This window comes from Dreissena polymorpha, chromosome 5 (assembly GCF_020536995.1).
Source record: "Dreissena polymorpha isolate Duluth1 chromosome 5, UMN_Dpol_1.0, whole genome shotgun sequence".
NCBI lineage: Eukaryota > Metazoa > Mollusca > Bivalvia > Myida > Dreissenidae > Dreissena > Dreissena polymorpha.
The window spans coordinates 3240417-3258801 of NC_068359.1; the positions used below are offsets into that span (position 1 = coordinate 3240417).

The following is an 18385-nucleotide window of genomic DNA, read 5'->3' on the forward strand; positions in this document are numbered from 1 at the left end:
AATTTCCACGCTAGATGTGGTCTGGTAACATTTATTTAACGAGATACAAAGTGCTTGTTTTTTTGTCACAATATATTCCATGTGAATTTCCGGTTACTATAACTGAACATTTAGAAGCAAGCGTGAGATTGGCTTCGGGCAGCGTCAGAAGCATGACATAGTTCACATGAGCTGCCCGCAGCCAATCTCCCGTTTGCTTGTAAATGTTCCGTTATTGTTGTGGGAAATTCACTCTAGGCCTGGATTCTTGAACATTCTTCAGTCTGTTATCACTTGTCCAGCTTAAGCAAGCTATTTTTGTATTGAAAAACTGTGTGAGAAAATGAATTGCTTTTAAGGAAAATAACAATTTAAATGTCAACTTACCAATATTCATCAAGCTTACAAGCAAAAACTCAGAGAAATTCTATATGATAATTAAACTCCCAAAGACCATTTTGTGTTGAAAAATTATTTTTGCATTAAATGTGCAAATTGTTAAAATGATTGATATTCTATCCATTTGTCAGCACATTACATAAAAACTAACACAGAAAATGTTAACTTACGCACTCGCATCAATCACATTTAAATGATACTTAAGTAAGTGATAATGAAACAAGAGATTTAAGCAGGTATCTCAATACATTGTCAAGACACTTATCCCCATTAACATAGGGCTGTCAGCTGAACTGAGCTCCTGATCATAGAACTGTAAGCTGAACTTAGCCCCTGATCATAGGACTGTCAGCTGAACTGAGCTCCTGATCCTAGGACTGTCGGCTGAACTGAGCTCCTGATCATAGGACTGTCAGCTGAACTGAGCTCCTGATCATAGGACTGTCAGCTGAACTGAGCTCCTGATCATAGGACTGTCAGCTGAACTGAGCTCCTGATCATAGGACTGTCAGCTGAACTGAGCTCCTGATCATAGGACTGTCAGCTGAACTGAGCTCCTGATCATAGGACTGTCAGCTGAACTGAGCTCCTGATCACATTTGCATTTCTATCTTAATTAAAACACAAACATCAGATCTTGCCTCTGTAAATAGCAAGTTGATAAATGAATGTATCAAATAACACCTGCTGACAACTAAGTGTTCTAGAAAACAATGATAAAATGCAGCTTAAGATCAGATCTTAAGTTAAATAATTGCTTTTTAAAGATATAATTTCTCAAAATTTCAACCAGTGGATAATAGTTGCATAGTAACTAAACAAGGAAATGAATTTTGTCCCAATGATATTACAGATGACCTTAAATAGTATTGAAAATAAAGTTCACATGCTGATGCCTTTGATTGTTATACCCGGTAATATGTTCATTAATAACTGTTCTTTGGCCATTGCTGTGGCTGCTACAACATGTGTTATTTTTAAATGTGTTGTCCAGGAAAATAATTGTTTGAAAATGTTCAAGTCTGAAATCAGAACTTTTTACAAATTTTAATTTCCTTTATTTTGAAGCGGTGGCTTTATCCATTCTTATTACACTGTACTTTCAAATTTAGCATTTTGCAGCTTATGTGCCTTTTTTAGTGCAAAATACTGTAAAATCTGAGTTTGGCATGCATTATCAGTTTGTATTACATTTATTGAGGCTGTCGTGAAAACACTAGCTTTAAAGTGCTTCTGCTTAAAGCATGGTCCCTTATTCAGCTGTATAGGGTGGAAGACTTATCCAGTTTTCCCTTGTATTGTATTTCCTGTCTTTAGGAAGTTTCTTCTTGCATCCATAGATTGACATTTGGCTCAGTCCTGATAAGGCACACTTATCACATGCATTAAGCCCAGGTTTTCCCATTGATGTGCCTCAGTTTTGTTGTTTTCCAGTCATGAAGCTTGAAGGATGCAGTTTTCATACCCAGAAGACACCAGTCCGCAGGAGAGCGTTTACCCATGATGGCAGAAGCATACGATTCAAAATGTCTCCGGATTCTGGAGGAAAGGTCACAAGACCTGATTCGGGGGCAATGTCACCTGGAATTAGAACATGGTCACACAGAACTAGGGCTTTGTCATCTGGTTCTGCTAGAATGAGGGCATTGTCACCAAATGTTTATCTTACATCACCAAGATCAAAATCATTGTCACATGGCACACAAGCAACAAGAGCGAAGATGAGCAAAAATCCAGAGAAAGAACAGGTATCTGTTTAAATCTTTGAATTCATAAGGCGGGCTTATCATGCATAGCTTAATTATTTACAGCTCACCATAGGGCGTAATGATGTGAACCTGGCTTCTGGTCAGTTACTGTCTGACATTCATCTTTAAGTTATCAACATTCTGCATGAAATTAAATACTTTTTTTAACTGGTTAATGACATTGACAAAGCCTGGAATTAGTGGTACCCAATCTGTTCCCTTGGCAACCAAAATAAAAACCTAATATGTGTCTTTGTAGAAAAGTTTTGCATTAAAGCATTAATGTTCTTGCAGAAATGCTTTTTTATGCCCCCGAAGGAGGGCATATAGTGATCGGACCGTCCGTCCGTCTGTCCATCAGTCTGTCATTGTCCTTCTGTCACACTTTGCGTTTAGGTTTCGTGTTTAGGTTTCAAAAAATTCTCATAACTTCTATGTCGCTTCAGATCGCAACTTAATATTTGGCATGCATGTGTATCTCATGGAGCTGCACATTTTGAGTGGTGAAAGGCCAAGGTCATCCACCAAGGTCAAAGGTCAAATATATTGCTTCAAAGCGGCGCAGAAGGGGCATTGTGTTTTTGACAAACACATCTCTTGTTTTTATCTATTATGTGACTTACTTATCAGATATTGTACATTATGTTCGATTGCAAAGAAGAGATTGCTTGATAAAATAATTTGAAGATTAAAATAATCATAGATGAATTGATGATATATTGTGCTGATGATAATGGTTCTATGTTCTAGAAATGGAAAACATTACAATAAACAAGTATGGACTATTTTTTTACAACATGATCGATTATTCTAGGAACTATTTATTGAATGCCTAATTTTATAAATTAATATATTTAAGCAATCTTTGAAAAAAAAAAATATTTAACATGATTCATAATAGAATTGTATTTGTGTCACTATGGAGCTTGGCTTTTTATGTCCCCCACCACTATAGGGGGGGACATATTGTTTTTGCCCTGTCTGTTGGTTTGTTTGTTTATGTGTTTGTTTGTTTGTTTGCCCCAACTTTAACATTTGCAATAACTTTTGCAATATTGAAGATGGCAACTTGATATTTGGCATGCATGTATATCTCATGGAGCTGCACATTTGAGTGGGGAAAGGTGAAGGTCATCCTTCAAGGTCAAAGGTCAAATATACAGCTTCAAAGCAGCGCAAAAGGGGACATAGTGTTTCTGTCAAACACATATCTTGTTTGTTCTTTCTTTCAAAATAAATACTTTGTTTGTTTGAATGACTTTCTTAACAATAGACTTTTAAGAAAGGATAATGCAGTAATTGAAATTTATATTTTGTAAGTTTAAATGAATCTCTTGCTAACATTTACAGGAATTTGTTTGTAAACCTTTGATTATCATACCATGGATTATATAAATCTATTTAGCAATAAGTCCAATGACCATAACAATTTGTCTCAGTCATTTTAACTAAGATTGTTAACAATTTTGTTTAATTAAGTAACATGATTAGATTATGCAAACATGAACATAATTAAGTGCTGAAATATAAAACTAATTCTGTAATTGTCAGCTTTATCTACAATTGAAAAAGCATAACTGGTCAGTTAACTGGGGCTTTCATGTCATTTGCCCACAATATTCTTTATTATTGTCCCCTGCCAGTGAAACCGGAGTGTACCTATAGTTTGCGCTCTGTCTGTCAGTCTGTCTGTCACTGTCAGTCTGTCACACTTTTCTGGATCCTGCTATAACTTTAAAAGTTCTTCATATTTATACCCCCATTACCAATGGTAATGGGGGCTATATAGAAGTCACTTTGTCGGTCCGTCGGTCTGTCGGTCTGTCCCGAAAGCTTGTCCTGGCCATAACTATGTTGTTCATTGTGAGATTTTATTTTTTTTGTTCATTGTGAGATTATAAAATCATTTGGCACATTTGTTCACCATCATTGGATGGTGTGTCGCGCGAAAGAATTACTTTGATATCTCCAAGGTCAAGGTCACACTTTGAGTTCAAAGGTCAAAAAAGGCCATAAATGAGCTTGTCCGGGCCATAACTATGTCGTTCATTGTGAGATTTTATAATCATTTGTTCACCACCATTGGACGGTGTGTCGCACGAAAGAATTATGTTGATATCTCCAAGGTCAAGGTCACACTTTGAGTTCAAAGGTCAAAAATGGCCATAAATGATAATGGCATAATAATTCTTAAAAATTGCCATAAATTTGCATCCCTTTTTTTGTGAAGACAGCATGCAAAATAGTCTGTGTCAATGCGGCACGTGGGGGTATACGTCTGTGTCAAAGCTCTAGTTTTTCATGAAACTTGAAACATGGACAGATGGCAATATGGAGGTTATGCACGTCAATTAATTTTGTTCCTACGTCAAGAATTCTGGTTGCTATGGCAACAAACCTATGGCAACAAATATAAAAAAATAAAAATTACTGACAATGGTGGAGTTTCACCGGTAGGGGACCATATTGCTTGGCAATCTCTTGTTAAATTTGTAATATAAAAATCATTAAATATACATCCATAAACATGTTTGTTTTATATGAAACCTAAATTGTATCATTATGTGCTAAAGTTCAAATGTATAGGTTTAAATTTAGAACATACTACTTATGTCAGACCATATCTTGAAGTGCATGATTAGACTTTGTCTTCAATATTAGTTAATAAATATCCCAGCTTTGGCATATTACATGTTGATGATTGCAAAATCGTGGAGTAGTTTACCCATGACTGCTTTTATCAACTGCGCGCCTGATTACATTTAATATTCTGACAAGAGGAAGGTTAGTCCCATCTGATCTAATATTGATGCCTATCCTTTCCACATTTTGACAAACCATGCGAAACGACATTTAAACTTTAAAAATCTTTTTTAAATATTAAACATATATTTAATAACCCTTATTTTATGGTTTCCTAAACATTTAATTTCCTCCTACATATGACAAAATGTTCAATGACTCAACACCTAGCTAATTTTAATGGGTGTAACATTAATATGTTTTTCTTTGAAATGAGTGTTTTTACTTTGTTCAAAGGCTTTTGCTTGTTTAATATTTTTCTTTAGGTTAAAAAAGATCGAGGATACAAATAAAAACCACAACTCTACAACCATAACTTATTTGATTATTGTGATGAACATTCAATATTCTGGTGGTTTGAAAAGTATTCAAGCACTGATAGAATATTTCATAAAGAATTGATTGACCAATAATCCTCATCGAACATTAATCATTATTTAATTAATTATTCTACTTAGGTTAAGAATTTGCAATTTGGTTATTCTGATCAATTAAAATATCTCTTATTACGATAGTATGCTTGAAAGTGTTTCAATTTAACAAAAAATAAAGCACATTAATATATTTCATGTGTAGTATGCATTTGATATTTATGAGTTGCTGAACACCAATAAAATTTAATTAAATATACAATTTAATATGTATTAAAGTATTCCAAACGCATGCTCATGTTACATTTTTCAAAGGGCATTCAAACATATCAATGGTCAGTTAAAAGCATGATACAATTTTTCTGAATATTTAATGAATATTTTCTGGGAAATGTAAAATTACACAAATGTTTTTCATCAACTAGTATTACATCTAACACACAACACATTTGATCAAAGGTCAAGGTTGCAATTATGTTCACCATGTGAAGACATCATACTGCACTCAGGCACATTGCCTTTTGTGAGAACAGTCAATAATACAATTGTTTAACTCTTTCAGTGCAGGAACCGAAATTTTGAAGGACTTTGCAAACAATTTGGATCCAGATGAGACGCCACAGAACGTGGCGTCTCATCAGGATCCAAACTGTTTGCTATTCTGATAGTATTCTGTGAAAAAAATCAAAGAAAATGCTAATTTTAGAAATTCAGCAGACGACATTTTAGCAGATGACAAATTTCCCAGCATGCAAAGGGTTAAATATTAATGATGCTGTACCTCACATGATTTTCCTGTTGATATTATAATTTGTGCAAGATTCACTAGAATGCAACTTCATCAAAAGACTGGTTCAAAAGAGTTCTTTCCCTTTGTTGATTCCCTTATGGCAATCTCCTCACATAGCTTTGATATGATATAAGCTAGCTGCTTGATGTAAAATCACATGTAGCAATGATCAATTCAAATCTTTAACGTAATTATTACATGTCTGTTAAAGCACAAAATCAAAATTGAGGGGGGGGGGGGGGGGGCGTTTTAACAATAAATACTATAATAATATTATAACAATGTACATGATTAATGCACTGAGTCCAATAAAATTAGTGAAAAAAATAAACGCAGATTCTGCTTGTGACAACAGTGCAAACTACAGTAGATAAATATTTCAAGAATATGTTTGTAGAGCCACTCATGGCTTAAGTATTTTCAAACAGTGAAACTGTATGGAAAATGTGAATTAAATGTCCCTTATTCTTCTGCACCTCCCTATTCTATTGATTTTTAATATAAATATTATTGAAACACTTATGGAAATCTGTATTATTGTTTTATGATAGAAATAACATTTTTTTACTGTTTATTGCCATCATTTCTCATTTCATGTTCTAAATGATGTTAAAAATAATAATAATATATTTCATATCATAGTCAGTTTATTAAATACGCTTATTTTTAGCGCAGCTGCCTATCATGAAAAACCATCTTGGCCATAAAAGTCATAATCATGACCAATAATTGAAATTCAGTGTCCGGCTGCAAACTGCCCTGATTATCAGAGAGATAATCAGATTTCGCAGGTGAAGTGTTGAATGTTAAATAGCCTAAGGGAGGTAACTTTGTACTCGTACTAACCTAGGCCTGTGGCCCATCTGATACACAATATTGTTCATTTCTTCTTGGCGGTTGAACTTTTCAGTACAGGTTCTTGCACTTGAACTACTCAGTGATGTTTGATCAGCTACGTCTCTGGTTTGATGTACCTTTCAGAAGTGTGTAAGCAATGTTTCTCAAATGAGTTCTTGTTTGATACTTAACAATTAAAATATCTTACTTAAAAATTTTCTGATAAAACAAAATAACTTTAAAATTTGTAAAATTAACTTTTAAAATGCAAATCAAATAATGATATTTTGATTTTTTTAAGCTGCTGTATTACAATAATGGGGATATAATGGATTCTTACAAGAAGCATATCATGTCGCCCCTATGAAAACTATTATTGACAGTTATATACCTTAAATCTAAACTCTCGGAAAAAAAAGCCTCGACCCTTGACTTGCTTTCTAGAGGAAGCAAAATAAGTGATGTTTATTCTGCAACAAAGCATGGGCAGTGCCATTAGTTGTGAAAGCAGTTCAGGAAATTGCACGAAAATTTTCAGTAAAATGCATTTGGTTGAACTGACACACAAAAACTATAGACAAACAAATAATTGTTGCTTAATGAAGCGCAGTAAAACTACTTAACTTGTACAATTATTATGTTTATGTTCAGAAAAATGTAAGCCTTTGTTTAACCCTTTGCATGATGGGAAATTTGTCGTCTGCTGAAATGTCGTATGCTGAATTTTTAAAATTAGCATTTTCTTCGATTTTTTTCAAATAATACTATTCGAATAGCAAACAGTTTGGATCCTGATGAGACGCCACATCTGGATCCAAACTGTTTGCAAAGGCCTTCACAATTTGGTTCCAGCACTGAAAGAGTTAATTTGGTTTTTATTATACACCCGTTCAAAACGGTACATATTAGATTACCCTCTTGTTTTTTGTGTATTTAGTTAGTGAAACCTAGTGAACCCTCTTGATTTAACACATGTTTAGCCCAATGATCATGAAACATGCTCTGAACATTTACATAATATCTTGGCAGAGATTTAAAATGCTTCCGATGTTTTGAAAAATAGGGCCACCATTGGTTGGGAAGTTTTCTGTATTTGGCTGTCTTGAAACCTTCTGAACTGTAAAGAACTTTATTTTTCGTCCAATCGCTATGAAACATTCTCAGAACATTTGTTCTAAGGATATCTGCTTTCTTCTTTCTATGCTTGTTAAATGGCTTTCAGCGAGATTTGTTTGTTCATAAAAATTAAAAAACTAAACCTGTATTTTTAAACATACCAGGTTAATAAAAAATATTTTCAATGTAATGATGACATTGTATTATCTGTTGAATTATCATACTGTGCAAACTCTCAATATACCTCTTTATATTAATTCTCACTTCATTAAAATAACAATGGATAGGTGAATATAGGTCAAAGATATAAGTATTCTTTTCCAACCAAACAGCAAAATATATTCTATGTCAATTTTTGCATTTCTTATTCACTGTCATGATTCATTGTTAGCTACATTTACCTTTCATCAATAGTTCAATACATTGACTGAAATTCTCCAGGAAGTGGGTTCTTCAAAAGCAATTGTGTTGGTGTCAGGGTAAAATTTAATGGGATTAGCAACTATGATTACATTTCTGGGTCAAACATAATCGATGTTTGTTCCGTTTCCTGAGCACTTTGTTTGAATGTTTGCTTTAAGTTTAGGCTTCAATTAAATAACATCGAGTAGTATAGTTGATCAGCTTTCAATGATGTTCAATTAAAGTGTGTGCAATTTCTTTTTGGCTTTGGACATAATTATGAATATTTATTTAAAAAAACAACACGGAAAATAATTTTTGCTAACAATTTTGCCAGTTTGTAATGATTGTATTGCATACAAGGCTTGTTGTCCTCTACCGGTTTCACCGGAGGGGACTTATGGTTTGCGCTCCGTCTGTCTGTCCGTCACACTTTTCTGGATCCTGCGATAACTTTAAAAGTTCTTCATTATATTTTTTCATGAAACTTGAAAAATGGATAGATGGCAATATGGAGATTATGCAAGTCATTTCATTTTGTTCCTACATCAAATATTCTGGTTGCTATGGAAACAAATAGACTATAAATACTGCTGAAAATGGGGGTTTTCTGGATCCTGCGTTAACTTTAAAAGTTCTTCATATTTTTTCATGAAACTTGAAACATGGATAGATGGCAATATGGACATTATGCACGTTATTTCATTTTGTTCCTACGTCAAATATTCTGGTTGCTATGGCAACAAATTAAAAAAAATCTGACAATGGTGGAATTTCTGACAATGGTGGAGCGGGTAGGGAACATATATTGCTTGGCTAGTGTTGTTTTAATTGCAAAAACATCGGTCTTTCTCCTTTTTCTCAATCATGGCTACTCTTGGAGCAAAAATGACAGGCTACAGTTGGAGCAAGGATGACCATAGGCTCCTATGCTCACAGGTTGTGGCCACTCAGTGTTTGGCTGTATTCCTGTTAAGCCTTATGGTTGACTTCTCCACAGGGGAACATAGCGCAATGTGAATATCTTGTGCATGTGGTGGTTGAGACTACCGTTCCCTGTTTGCAGTCAGAAGATGATCACCTGATCCTGTCTGGACAGATGATGGTCCTTTAGCTTTCGAGTTCAGAACCAGATGATTTTCATTTCTTCAAGACTTACTCTGTTCTTGGTCTTCTTTTGTTCCCAGCTTTGCCATTCTGCCAACCTCGTCATTTATGTGTAGGCCTCAGTAGGAAGGGATCCACTGGAGTGCAGTTCTGGAGCACTTGTTGTTTTGTAGTGCTGCTATATAAGGCAAAAAGGTGTAGATCAAAGGTTAATGCTGAAAATGTGCAAAACAGCCTTTAAGAGCTGTAATATTTCTTTAACCTTTACCACTTAGATACAAATTTTGACGCATTTATAGTCCCTTAGAAAGTAACATTTAATTAAAGACCTTTGTTACTAGGTTCAAGTTTTAAAGGTTTCATTTCCAACGCTTAGATACTTCCAACCCTTACATAAAACCTAAACAGACTGTGAGTTACTCACAGGCTGTTCTGGTATATGCTGTTTGTACATAGTTATTTTCACTTTGCTTCTGAGTGGGAAACGGTTAAATTTCTTTTTGCATTTAATTGTTCTGTGGATGTTTTGCATTGATTTGTTGTTTCTGTGTTTATAGGTCAAGGTCATTTTCCTTTTTAGCTCATCTATTTTTTGAAAAAAAATTATGTGCTATTGTCATCACCTTGGCGTCGGTGTTGGCGTCGACGTCCGGTTAAGTTTTGTGTTTAGGTCCACTTTTCTCATAAAGTATCAATGCTATTGCATTCAAACTTGGTACACTTACTAACTATCATGAGGGGACTGGGCAGGCAAAGTAAGATAACTCTGGCTTGCATTTTGACTGAATTATGTGCCCTTTTTATACTTAAAAAATTGAACATTTTGGTTAAGTTTTGTGTTTAGGTCCATTTTATTCCTTAAGTATCAAAGCTATTGCTTTTATACTTGCAACAGTTATTAACTATTATAAGGGGACTGTGCAGGCAAAGTTATGTAACTCTGACTGGCATTTTGACAGAATTATGTGCCCTTTTTATACTTAGGAAATTGAAAATTTGGTTAAGTTTTGTGTTTAGGTCCAATTTTTTCCTAAAGTATCAAGGCTATTGCTTTCATACTTGCAACACTTACTAACTACCGAAAGGGGACTGTGCAGGCAAAGTTATGTAACTCTGACTGGAATTTTGAGGGAATTATGGGCCCTTTATACTTGAAAATTTGGTTATGTTTTGTGTTTTGGTCCACTTTACCCCTAAAGTATCATAGATATTGCTTTCAAGTTGAATTTTACCTTGACCTTTGAATGACCTTGACTCTCAAGGTAAAATTATTAAATTTTGCTAAAATTGCCATAACTTCTTTATTTATGATTAGATTTGATTGATACTTCGACAAAACAACTCTTACCTGACATACCACAATAGACTCCACCCAAACCACCTCCCCACGCCCCCCCTCCCCCCGAATCCCCCCTCAATCCCCTCCATTATTTTTTTTTTTTAATTAAAGATCATCTAATAAATGACCACCACACCCTCACACTATACCCCCCCACCAAAAAATAATTTTTATGCCCCCGGTAGGGTGGCATATAGCAGTTGAACTGTCCGTCAGTATGTCAGTCAGTCTATCCGTCTGTCCGAAAAAAACTTTAACATTGGCCATAACTTTTTCACTTTTGAAGATAGCAACTTGATATTTTGATATTTGGCATGCATGTGTATCTCATGGAGCTGCACATTTTGAGTGGTGAAAGGTTAAGGTCATCCTTCAAGGTCAAATGTCAAATTTATGGTGTCGGTCTGTCCGAAAACTTTAACATTGGCCATAACTTTTTCAATATTTAAGATAGCAACTTGATATTTGGCATGCATGTGTATCTCATGGAGCTGAACATTTTGAGTTGTGAAAGGTGAAGGTCAAGGTCATCCTTCAAGGTCAAATGTCAAATATATGGCGCCTGTCCGTCCCAAAACTTTAACATTGGCCATAACTTTTTAAATATTGAAGATAGCAACTTGATATTTGGCATGCATGTGTATCTCATGAAGCTGCACATTTTGAGTGGTGGAAGTTCAAGGTCAAGGTCATCCTTCAAGGTAAAAAAAAATTTAATTGTTCAAAGCGGCGTTCTCATGAAGCTGCACATTTTGAGTGGTGGAAGTTCAAGGTAAAGGTCATCCTTGAAGGTCAAGGTTATCCTTCAAGGTCAAAGGTCAAAAAAATAATAATTTCAAAGCGGGGTTCTCATGAAGCTGCACATTTAGAGTGGTGGAAGTTCAAGGTCAAGGTCATTCTTAAAGGTCAAGGTCATCCTTTAAGGTCAACGGTAAAAATAATTAATTTCAAAGCGGCGTTATCATGAAGCTGCACATTTTGAGTGGTGGAAGTTCAAGGTAAAGGTCATCCTTCAAGGTCTAAGGTAAAAAAAATAAATAGTTCAAAGCAGCGTTCTCATAAAGCTGCACATTCTGAGTTGTGGAAGTTCAAGGTCAATGTTATCCTTCAATGTCAAAGGTAAAAAAAAAAATTTTTTAAAAATCAAACCGGCGCAATAGGGGGCATTGTGTTTCTGACAAACATATCTCTTGTTTTTTTCAAACATGGTTAAAAAACACAAATATTTATTTTTATTATTTTATTTTTGAAATACTGTCCAACTATCCCACCCAAGAATCCCCCCCCCCAAAAAAAAAACATATTTTTTTGCATTTTTTTTGCATTTTTGGAAGATAATGTAATAAATTACCACACCCCCACACTATACACCCCTCTCCACTCCACCCCTCCCTCCTTTGTGATTAAAATTGAGATAGGTCCCTGCACCTTTAAAAAGAAAAATAGATGAGCGGTCTGCACCCGCAAGGCGTTGCTCTTGTTAAATTATTATTTACAACCCACTTAACAATTATTCCACATGTTTCACCCAGAGCTCAAAACAACTTTTTAGGACAATGCTAATTTTACACCCTTATTTACAAATCAATTTTTATGCCCCCCCTTCAAAGAAAAGGGGGTATTGTTTTGCACATGTCGGTCGGTCCGTCCACCAAATGGTTTCGGATGATAACTCAAGAACGCTTAGGCCTGGGGTCAGGAAAGTTCATAGGTACATTGATCATGACTTGCAGATGACCCCTTTTGATTTTCAGGTCACTAAGTCAAATGTCAAGGTCACAGTGACTCGAAGCAGTAAAATGGTTTCCGGATGGACATTTGTCATGACTGACAGATGACCCTATTGATTTTCAGTACTCTAGGTCAAAGTCACAGTGACTTGAAACAGTAAAATGGTTTCCGGATGATAATTCACGAATAGGGTTAGAATCAGGAATGTTCAGGGGGACATTGGTCATGACCGACAGATGGCCCCTATTGATTTTCAGGACTCTAGGTCAAAGTTCAAGGTCACAGTCACCTGAAGCAGTAAAATGGTTTACGGATGATAACTCAATAACGCTTAGGCCTGGTATCAGGAAAGTTCATAGGGACATTGGTCATATCCGGATGATAACCCCTATTGATTTTCAGGTCACTAGGTCAAAGTTCAAGGTCACAGTGACTCGAAGCAGTAAAATGGTTTCCGGATGATTATTCAAGAACGCTGAAGCCTGGGATCAGAAAAGTTCAAAGGGACATTGGTCATTACTGACAGATGACCCCTATTGATTTTCAGGTCACTAGGTCAAAGTTCAAGGTCACAGTGACTCGAAACAATAAAATGGCTCCTGGATGATAACTCAAGAACGCTTAAGCCTGGGATCAGAAAAGTTTATAGGGACATTGGTCATTACCGGCAGATGACCCCTTTTGACTTTCAGGTCACTAGGTCAAAGTTCAAGGTCACAGTGACTCAAAACAGTAAGATGGTTTCTGGATGATAACTCAAAAATGCTTAATCCTGGGATCAGGAAAGCCAATCATACTCTAATGTAATTGCACAATGGCTGCAACTACAACTGACAGCACATTGTGGGGGCATGCGTGTTTACAAACAGCCCTTGTTTTTAATAGGTTTCAATTCTTTCTTTCTTTTTTTATTCGAATTTCACACCGATTTATCATGCAAGGTCTTAGTCATACACTTTTCACGCATGTCACGTTTTTAAGTGTCTTATTTTTATGCCCCCCTTCCAAGAAGAAGGGGTATATTGCTTTGCACATGTCGGTCTGTCGGTCCGTCCACCAGGTGGTTTCCGGTTGATAACTAAAAAACGCTAAGGCCTAGGATCATGAAACTTCAAAGGTAGATAGATCATGACTCGCAGATGACTCCTATTGTTTTTGAGGTCACTAGGTCAAAGTTCAAGGTCATGGTGACCAGAATAGTAAAATGGTTTCTGGAGGATAACTCAAGAATGCATATGCCTAGGATCATGAAACTTCATAGGTGGATTGATCATGACTTGCAGATGACCCCTATTGATTTTGAGGTCACTAGGTCAAAGGTCAAGGTGATCCGAAATAGTAAAATGGTTTCCAGATGATAACTCAAGAACGCATACGCCTAGGATCATTAAACTTGATAGGTAGATAGATCATGATTTGCAGATGACCCCTATTGATTTTGAGGTCAGTAGGTCAAAGGTCAAGGTCATGGTGACCCGAAATAGTAAAATGGTTTCCGGATGATAACTCAAGAACACATATGCCTAGGATCATGAAACTTCATGGGTAGATTGATCATGACTCGCAGATGACCCCTATTGATTTTGAGGTCCCTAGGTCAAAGGTCAAGGTCATGGTGACCCGAAATAGTTTAATGGTTTCCGGATGATAACTCAAGAACGCTTACGCCTAGGATCATGAAACTTCATAGGTACATTGATCATGACTCGCAGATGACCCATATTAATTTTCAGGTCACAAGGTCAAAGGTCAAGGTCATGGTGACCCGAAACAGTAAAATTGTTTCCGGCTGATAACTCAAGAACGCTTAGGCCTAGGATCATGACACTTCATAGGTACATTGATCATGACTCGCAGATGACCCCTATTGATTTTCAGGTCACTAGGTCAAAGGTCAAGGTCACAGTGACAAAAAACGTATTCACACAATGGCTGCCACTACAACGGACAGCCCATATGGGGGGCATGCATGTTTTACAAACAGCCCTTGTTAAGTATCTGACTTTGATATGATAAATCAGTATTTTGCGTTATTTTGTTGACTAAATCTGCATAGAAATGGATGTTTTGTTATAAACAAAAATGGATAACTTATTGTCAATTGTTCAATATCTTGTTTAAAGCCATGATTTGTATTCTGAATCGTTTTTTTGTTAAATTAAATTAGATTTAAGCTTCTAAATATATCATATTGATCTCTGTTGCGAACATCTATGTAGTCTAAGACAAAGAATCCAGTTATCATTTTAAAACCACACAGTTAACTACTTTACAACATAGAAAGAACATTAGGTTCAAACATTGGAAAATAATAAGGTCACAAAGCAATTGCAGAATATTTTTGAATGCCATGTTAGAAATAAAAAAAAATGCTCAGTTGTTCTTTTTACTTTATTTATATATATCTGTTATTTCATGATAATTATTTAGCTGAATGCATGTTTTTTCTCAAGGTTTATTTCATATTTATCATAACCCTAACTGTTGCTTATTAGCAGATTTTCGATTATGAATCAAACAATGATTCATTATAAAAAAAAATATTCCATAAAACTGATTTAAAACTTCTGTTCAACGATAAATTATATTTTAATAAAACTTTTCTGTCATATTTAAAGACACATCATTTAAGTTGGTGTATGTTAATTACTTGAATGAAGTTGACCACTAGTGTGTCCATCTAATAAAAAAAATGCTATTTCTCAAATCAGACTAACATTATTAATTAGTTGACAGTTCATATATAATGATGTATACTTGCTTTATAATTAGAACAAAAATATTGTCATTTGTTTCAACTAACTTTTTATGCCCCCAGTAGAGTGGCATATAGCAGTTGAACTGTCCGTCAGTCCGTCTGTCTGTCAGTCTGTCCGTCTGAAAACTTTAATATTGGCCATAACTTTTGCCATATTGAAGATAGCGACTTGATATTTGACATGCATGTGTATCTCATGGAGATGCACATTTTGAGTGGTGAAAGCTCAAGGTCATGCTTCAAGGTCAAATGTAAAAAATATGGCTTCAAAGCTGTGCAGTCGGGGCATTGTGTTTCTGACAAACATATGTCTTGTTTTTACTATTCCCAATTTTCATAAAATTATGTAATAATCTTATCAATTGCTATGAGACATTGTTTTTTTTACTATTATTATTATTATTATTATGCCCCCCTTCGAAGAAGAGGGGGTATATTGCTTTGCTCATGTCGGTCTGTCGGTCGGTCCGTCGGTCCGTCCACCAGGTGGTTGTCAGACGATAACTCAAGAACGCTTGGGCCTAGGATCATGAAACTTCATAGGTACATTGATCATGACTCCCAGATGAACCCTATTGATTTTGAGGTCACTAGGTCAAAGGTCAAGGTCACGGTGACCCGAAATAGTAAAATGGTTTCCGGATGATAACTCAAGAACGCTTAGGCCTAGGATCATGAAACTTGATAGGTAGATTGATCATGACTTGCAGATGACCCCTATTGATTTTCAGGTCACTAGGTCAAAGGTCAAGGTCACAGTGACCCGAAATAGAAAAATGGTTTCCGGATGATAACTCAAGAACGCTTAGGCCTAGGATCATGAAACTTGATAGGTAGATTGATCAGGACTCGCAGATGACCCCTATAGATTTTGAGGTCACTAGGTCAAAGGTCAAGGTCACAGTGACCCGAAATAGTAAAATGGTTTCCGGATGATAACTCAAGAACGCTTAGGCCTAGGATCATGAAACTTGATAGGTAGATTGATCATGATGCGCAGATGACCTCTATCGATTTTCAGGTCACTAGGTCAAAGGTCAAGGTCACGATGACCCGAAATAGTAAAATGGTTTCCGGATGATAACTGAAGAACGCTTATTTCTAGGATCATGAAACTTTATAGGTAGAATGATCATGACTCGCAGATGACCCCTATTGATTTTCAGGTCACTAGGTCAAAGGTCAAGGTCACGGTGACCCGAAATAGTAAAATGGTGTCCGGATAATAACTCAAGAATGCTTATGGCTAGGATCATGAAACTTCATAGGTACATTGATCATGACTGGCAGATGAGACCTATTGATTTTCAGGTCACTAGGTCAAAGGTCAAGGTCACAGTGACAAAAAACATATTCACACAATGGCTCTCGCTACAACGGAGAGCCCATATGGGGGGCATGCATGTTTTACAAACAGCCCTTGTTATTATTAATTTTAGTATGATTATTATTTTGTTTCATTGTTTGTAAAGTTAATTTAGTTAGTCTGATCATATTTAAGAACGATTATCAAATGCTCAACTTGGAAAAAAGTTTAGGGTTGGCGCAAAGAAATAGGGAGGGTCAGATGAATGATAATACCTGACACCTTATTTAGAAAAAAACACAACTTTTTAATCTAAATCAAAATTCATTATTATACATAGCTGACATTCAATAATGTGATATTTTTTTTTAATTAAAGATGGATTGATATAAAATAATTTATAAATACAGGTTATTTAAGATATAAGGTGATAAGGTAACTAATATCATGTCTAAATGACAAACAATGCAAGGACAATCTCTTTTTTAGATCTTTTGACCTTGACACCTATGCAATTGACCTAATTGATTCAATCTGTTCTGTCATGTCGCCCTTTTGTCTTTGGTTCAAAATTAATTACTCAAGCCAGAGGGTGTTGTGAGATCTCAGTGCTCTTTATAGAAAATACTGATAATTTGATATGTTTAAATGACGGAATTTCTCAACCATGTCTTGTTAACATCGGCAATAAAGGTTATTTAAGTATGAAACAATAAATTGGGTAATAATTTAATATGATTAAAGTGTTTATAACCCTTGAAATAGCTATTGAGAGGATTAATTGTATTTAACCCTTTGCATGCTGGGAAATTTGTCGTCTGCTAAAATGTCGTCTGCTGAATTTCTAAAATTAGCATTTTCTTCACTTTTTTTCAAAGAATACTATCAGAATAGCAAACAGTTTGGATCCAGATGAGACGCCACGTTCTGTGGCGTCTCATCTGGATCCAAACTGTGTGCAAAGGCCTTTAAAATTCAGCTCCAGCGCTTTAAGGGTTAAAATTACAGCTGGTATATAATAGTCGTACAAATATGGAACAAATCAGACATTCCTGAGTTACTATTGATTGCTGTAAAAATGTAGACAATCCAACTGTTAGTTCTTTCAAGCTCTTTTCAATAATACAGGAGTTTTGAGTGTTTAATGCTCAAGAGTGTTTGTTGTATATAATAATGCCAACACAATAGGTCACAGAAATGCGATATACTAGAGGGTTTACTTATTGATCAAAATTAGTCGGCCATGTATGTGCATTTTGATTAGGTTTTTCACTGCACTTGAAACAAGAAATATCTTTAAAAAAGATATACGGCGTTGATTGTGGTCGATGTTTATGAACGATCAAAAGTTATCTCTATGAGATAAAAAGTAGCGGATGCCTTTTTTCTGCGCAGTTGTTAGCTACATCATAAGCAAATCAATTACGGGGTGTTGCGCCAGATTTCGTGGCTTATTTTGCTTTATGTGATATTATTACTCAGATATCTATATTTACAGAATAGAAAAACACAAGAAACATGAAAATAAACGAGTGCATATAGGTCAGCCGGCAATACTCGAATCTTATTTAATTGCATACTTATAGTATAGCGAATTATTGTGGTCATGCTTAATAAACTGGTCTAAATGGATAAATATTTCTAATTAATTTTATCAAAATTGGTCCTTATCATGCAAATTTTGAAACCATATTAAAAAT

The 18385-nt window shown here is 35.4% G+C and overlaps 1 protein-coding gene across 4 annotated transcripts in view; it reads left to right on the plus strand.

Annotated features, from left to right (window-relative positions):
* LOC127832267 (glutamate receptor-interacting protein 1-like) overlaps window positions 1-18385 on the plus strand; it is a 222989-nt gene that overhangs the window by 168435 nt on the left and 36169 nt on the right. For 3 of the 4 annotated variants that reach the window (XM_052357648.1, XM_052357647.1, XM_052357646.1), the window contains one exon: window positions 1813-2126. In XM_052357648.1, the coding sequence (XP_052213608.1) occupies window positions 1815-2126 (312 nt within the window). In that variant the 5' untranslated portion in view covers window positions 1813-1814. Of the gene's footprint in view, window positions 1-1812; window positions 2127-2699; window positions 2902-18385 lie in introns of those variants that run through there. The other variant, XM_052357650.1, reaches the window with a different exon arrangement.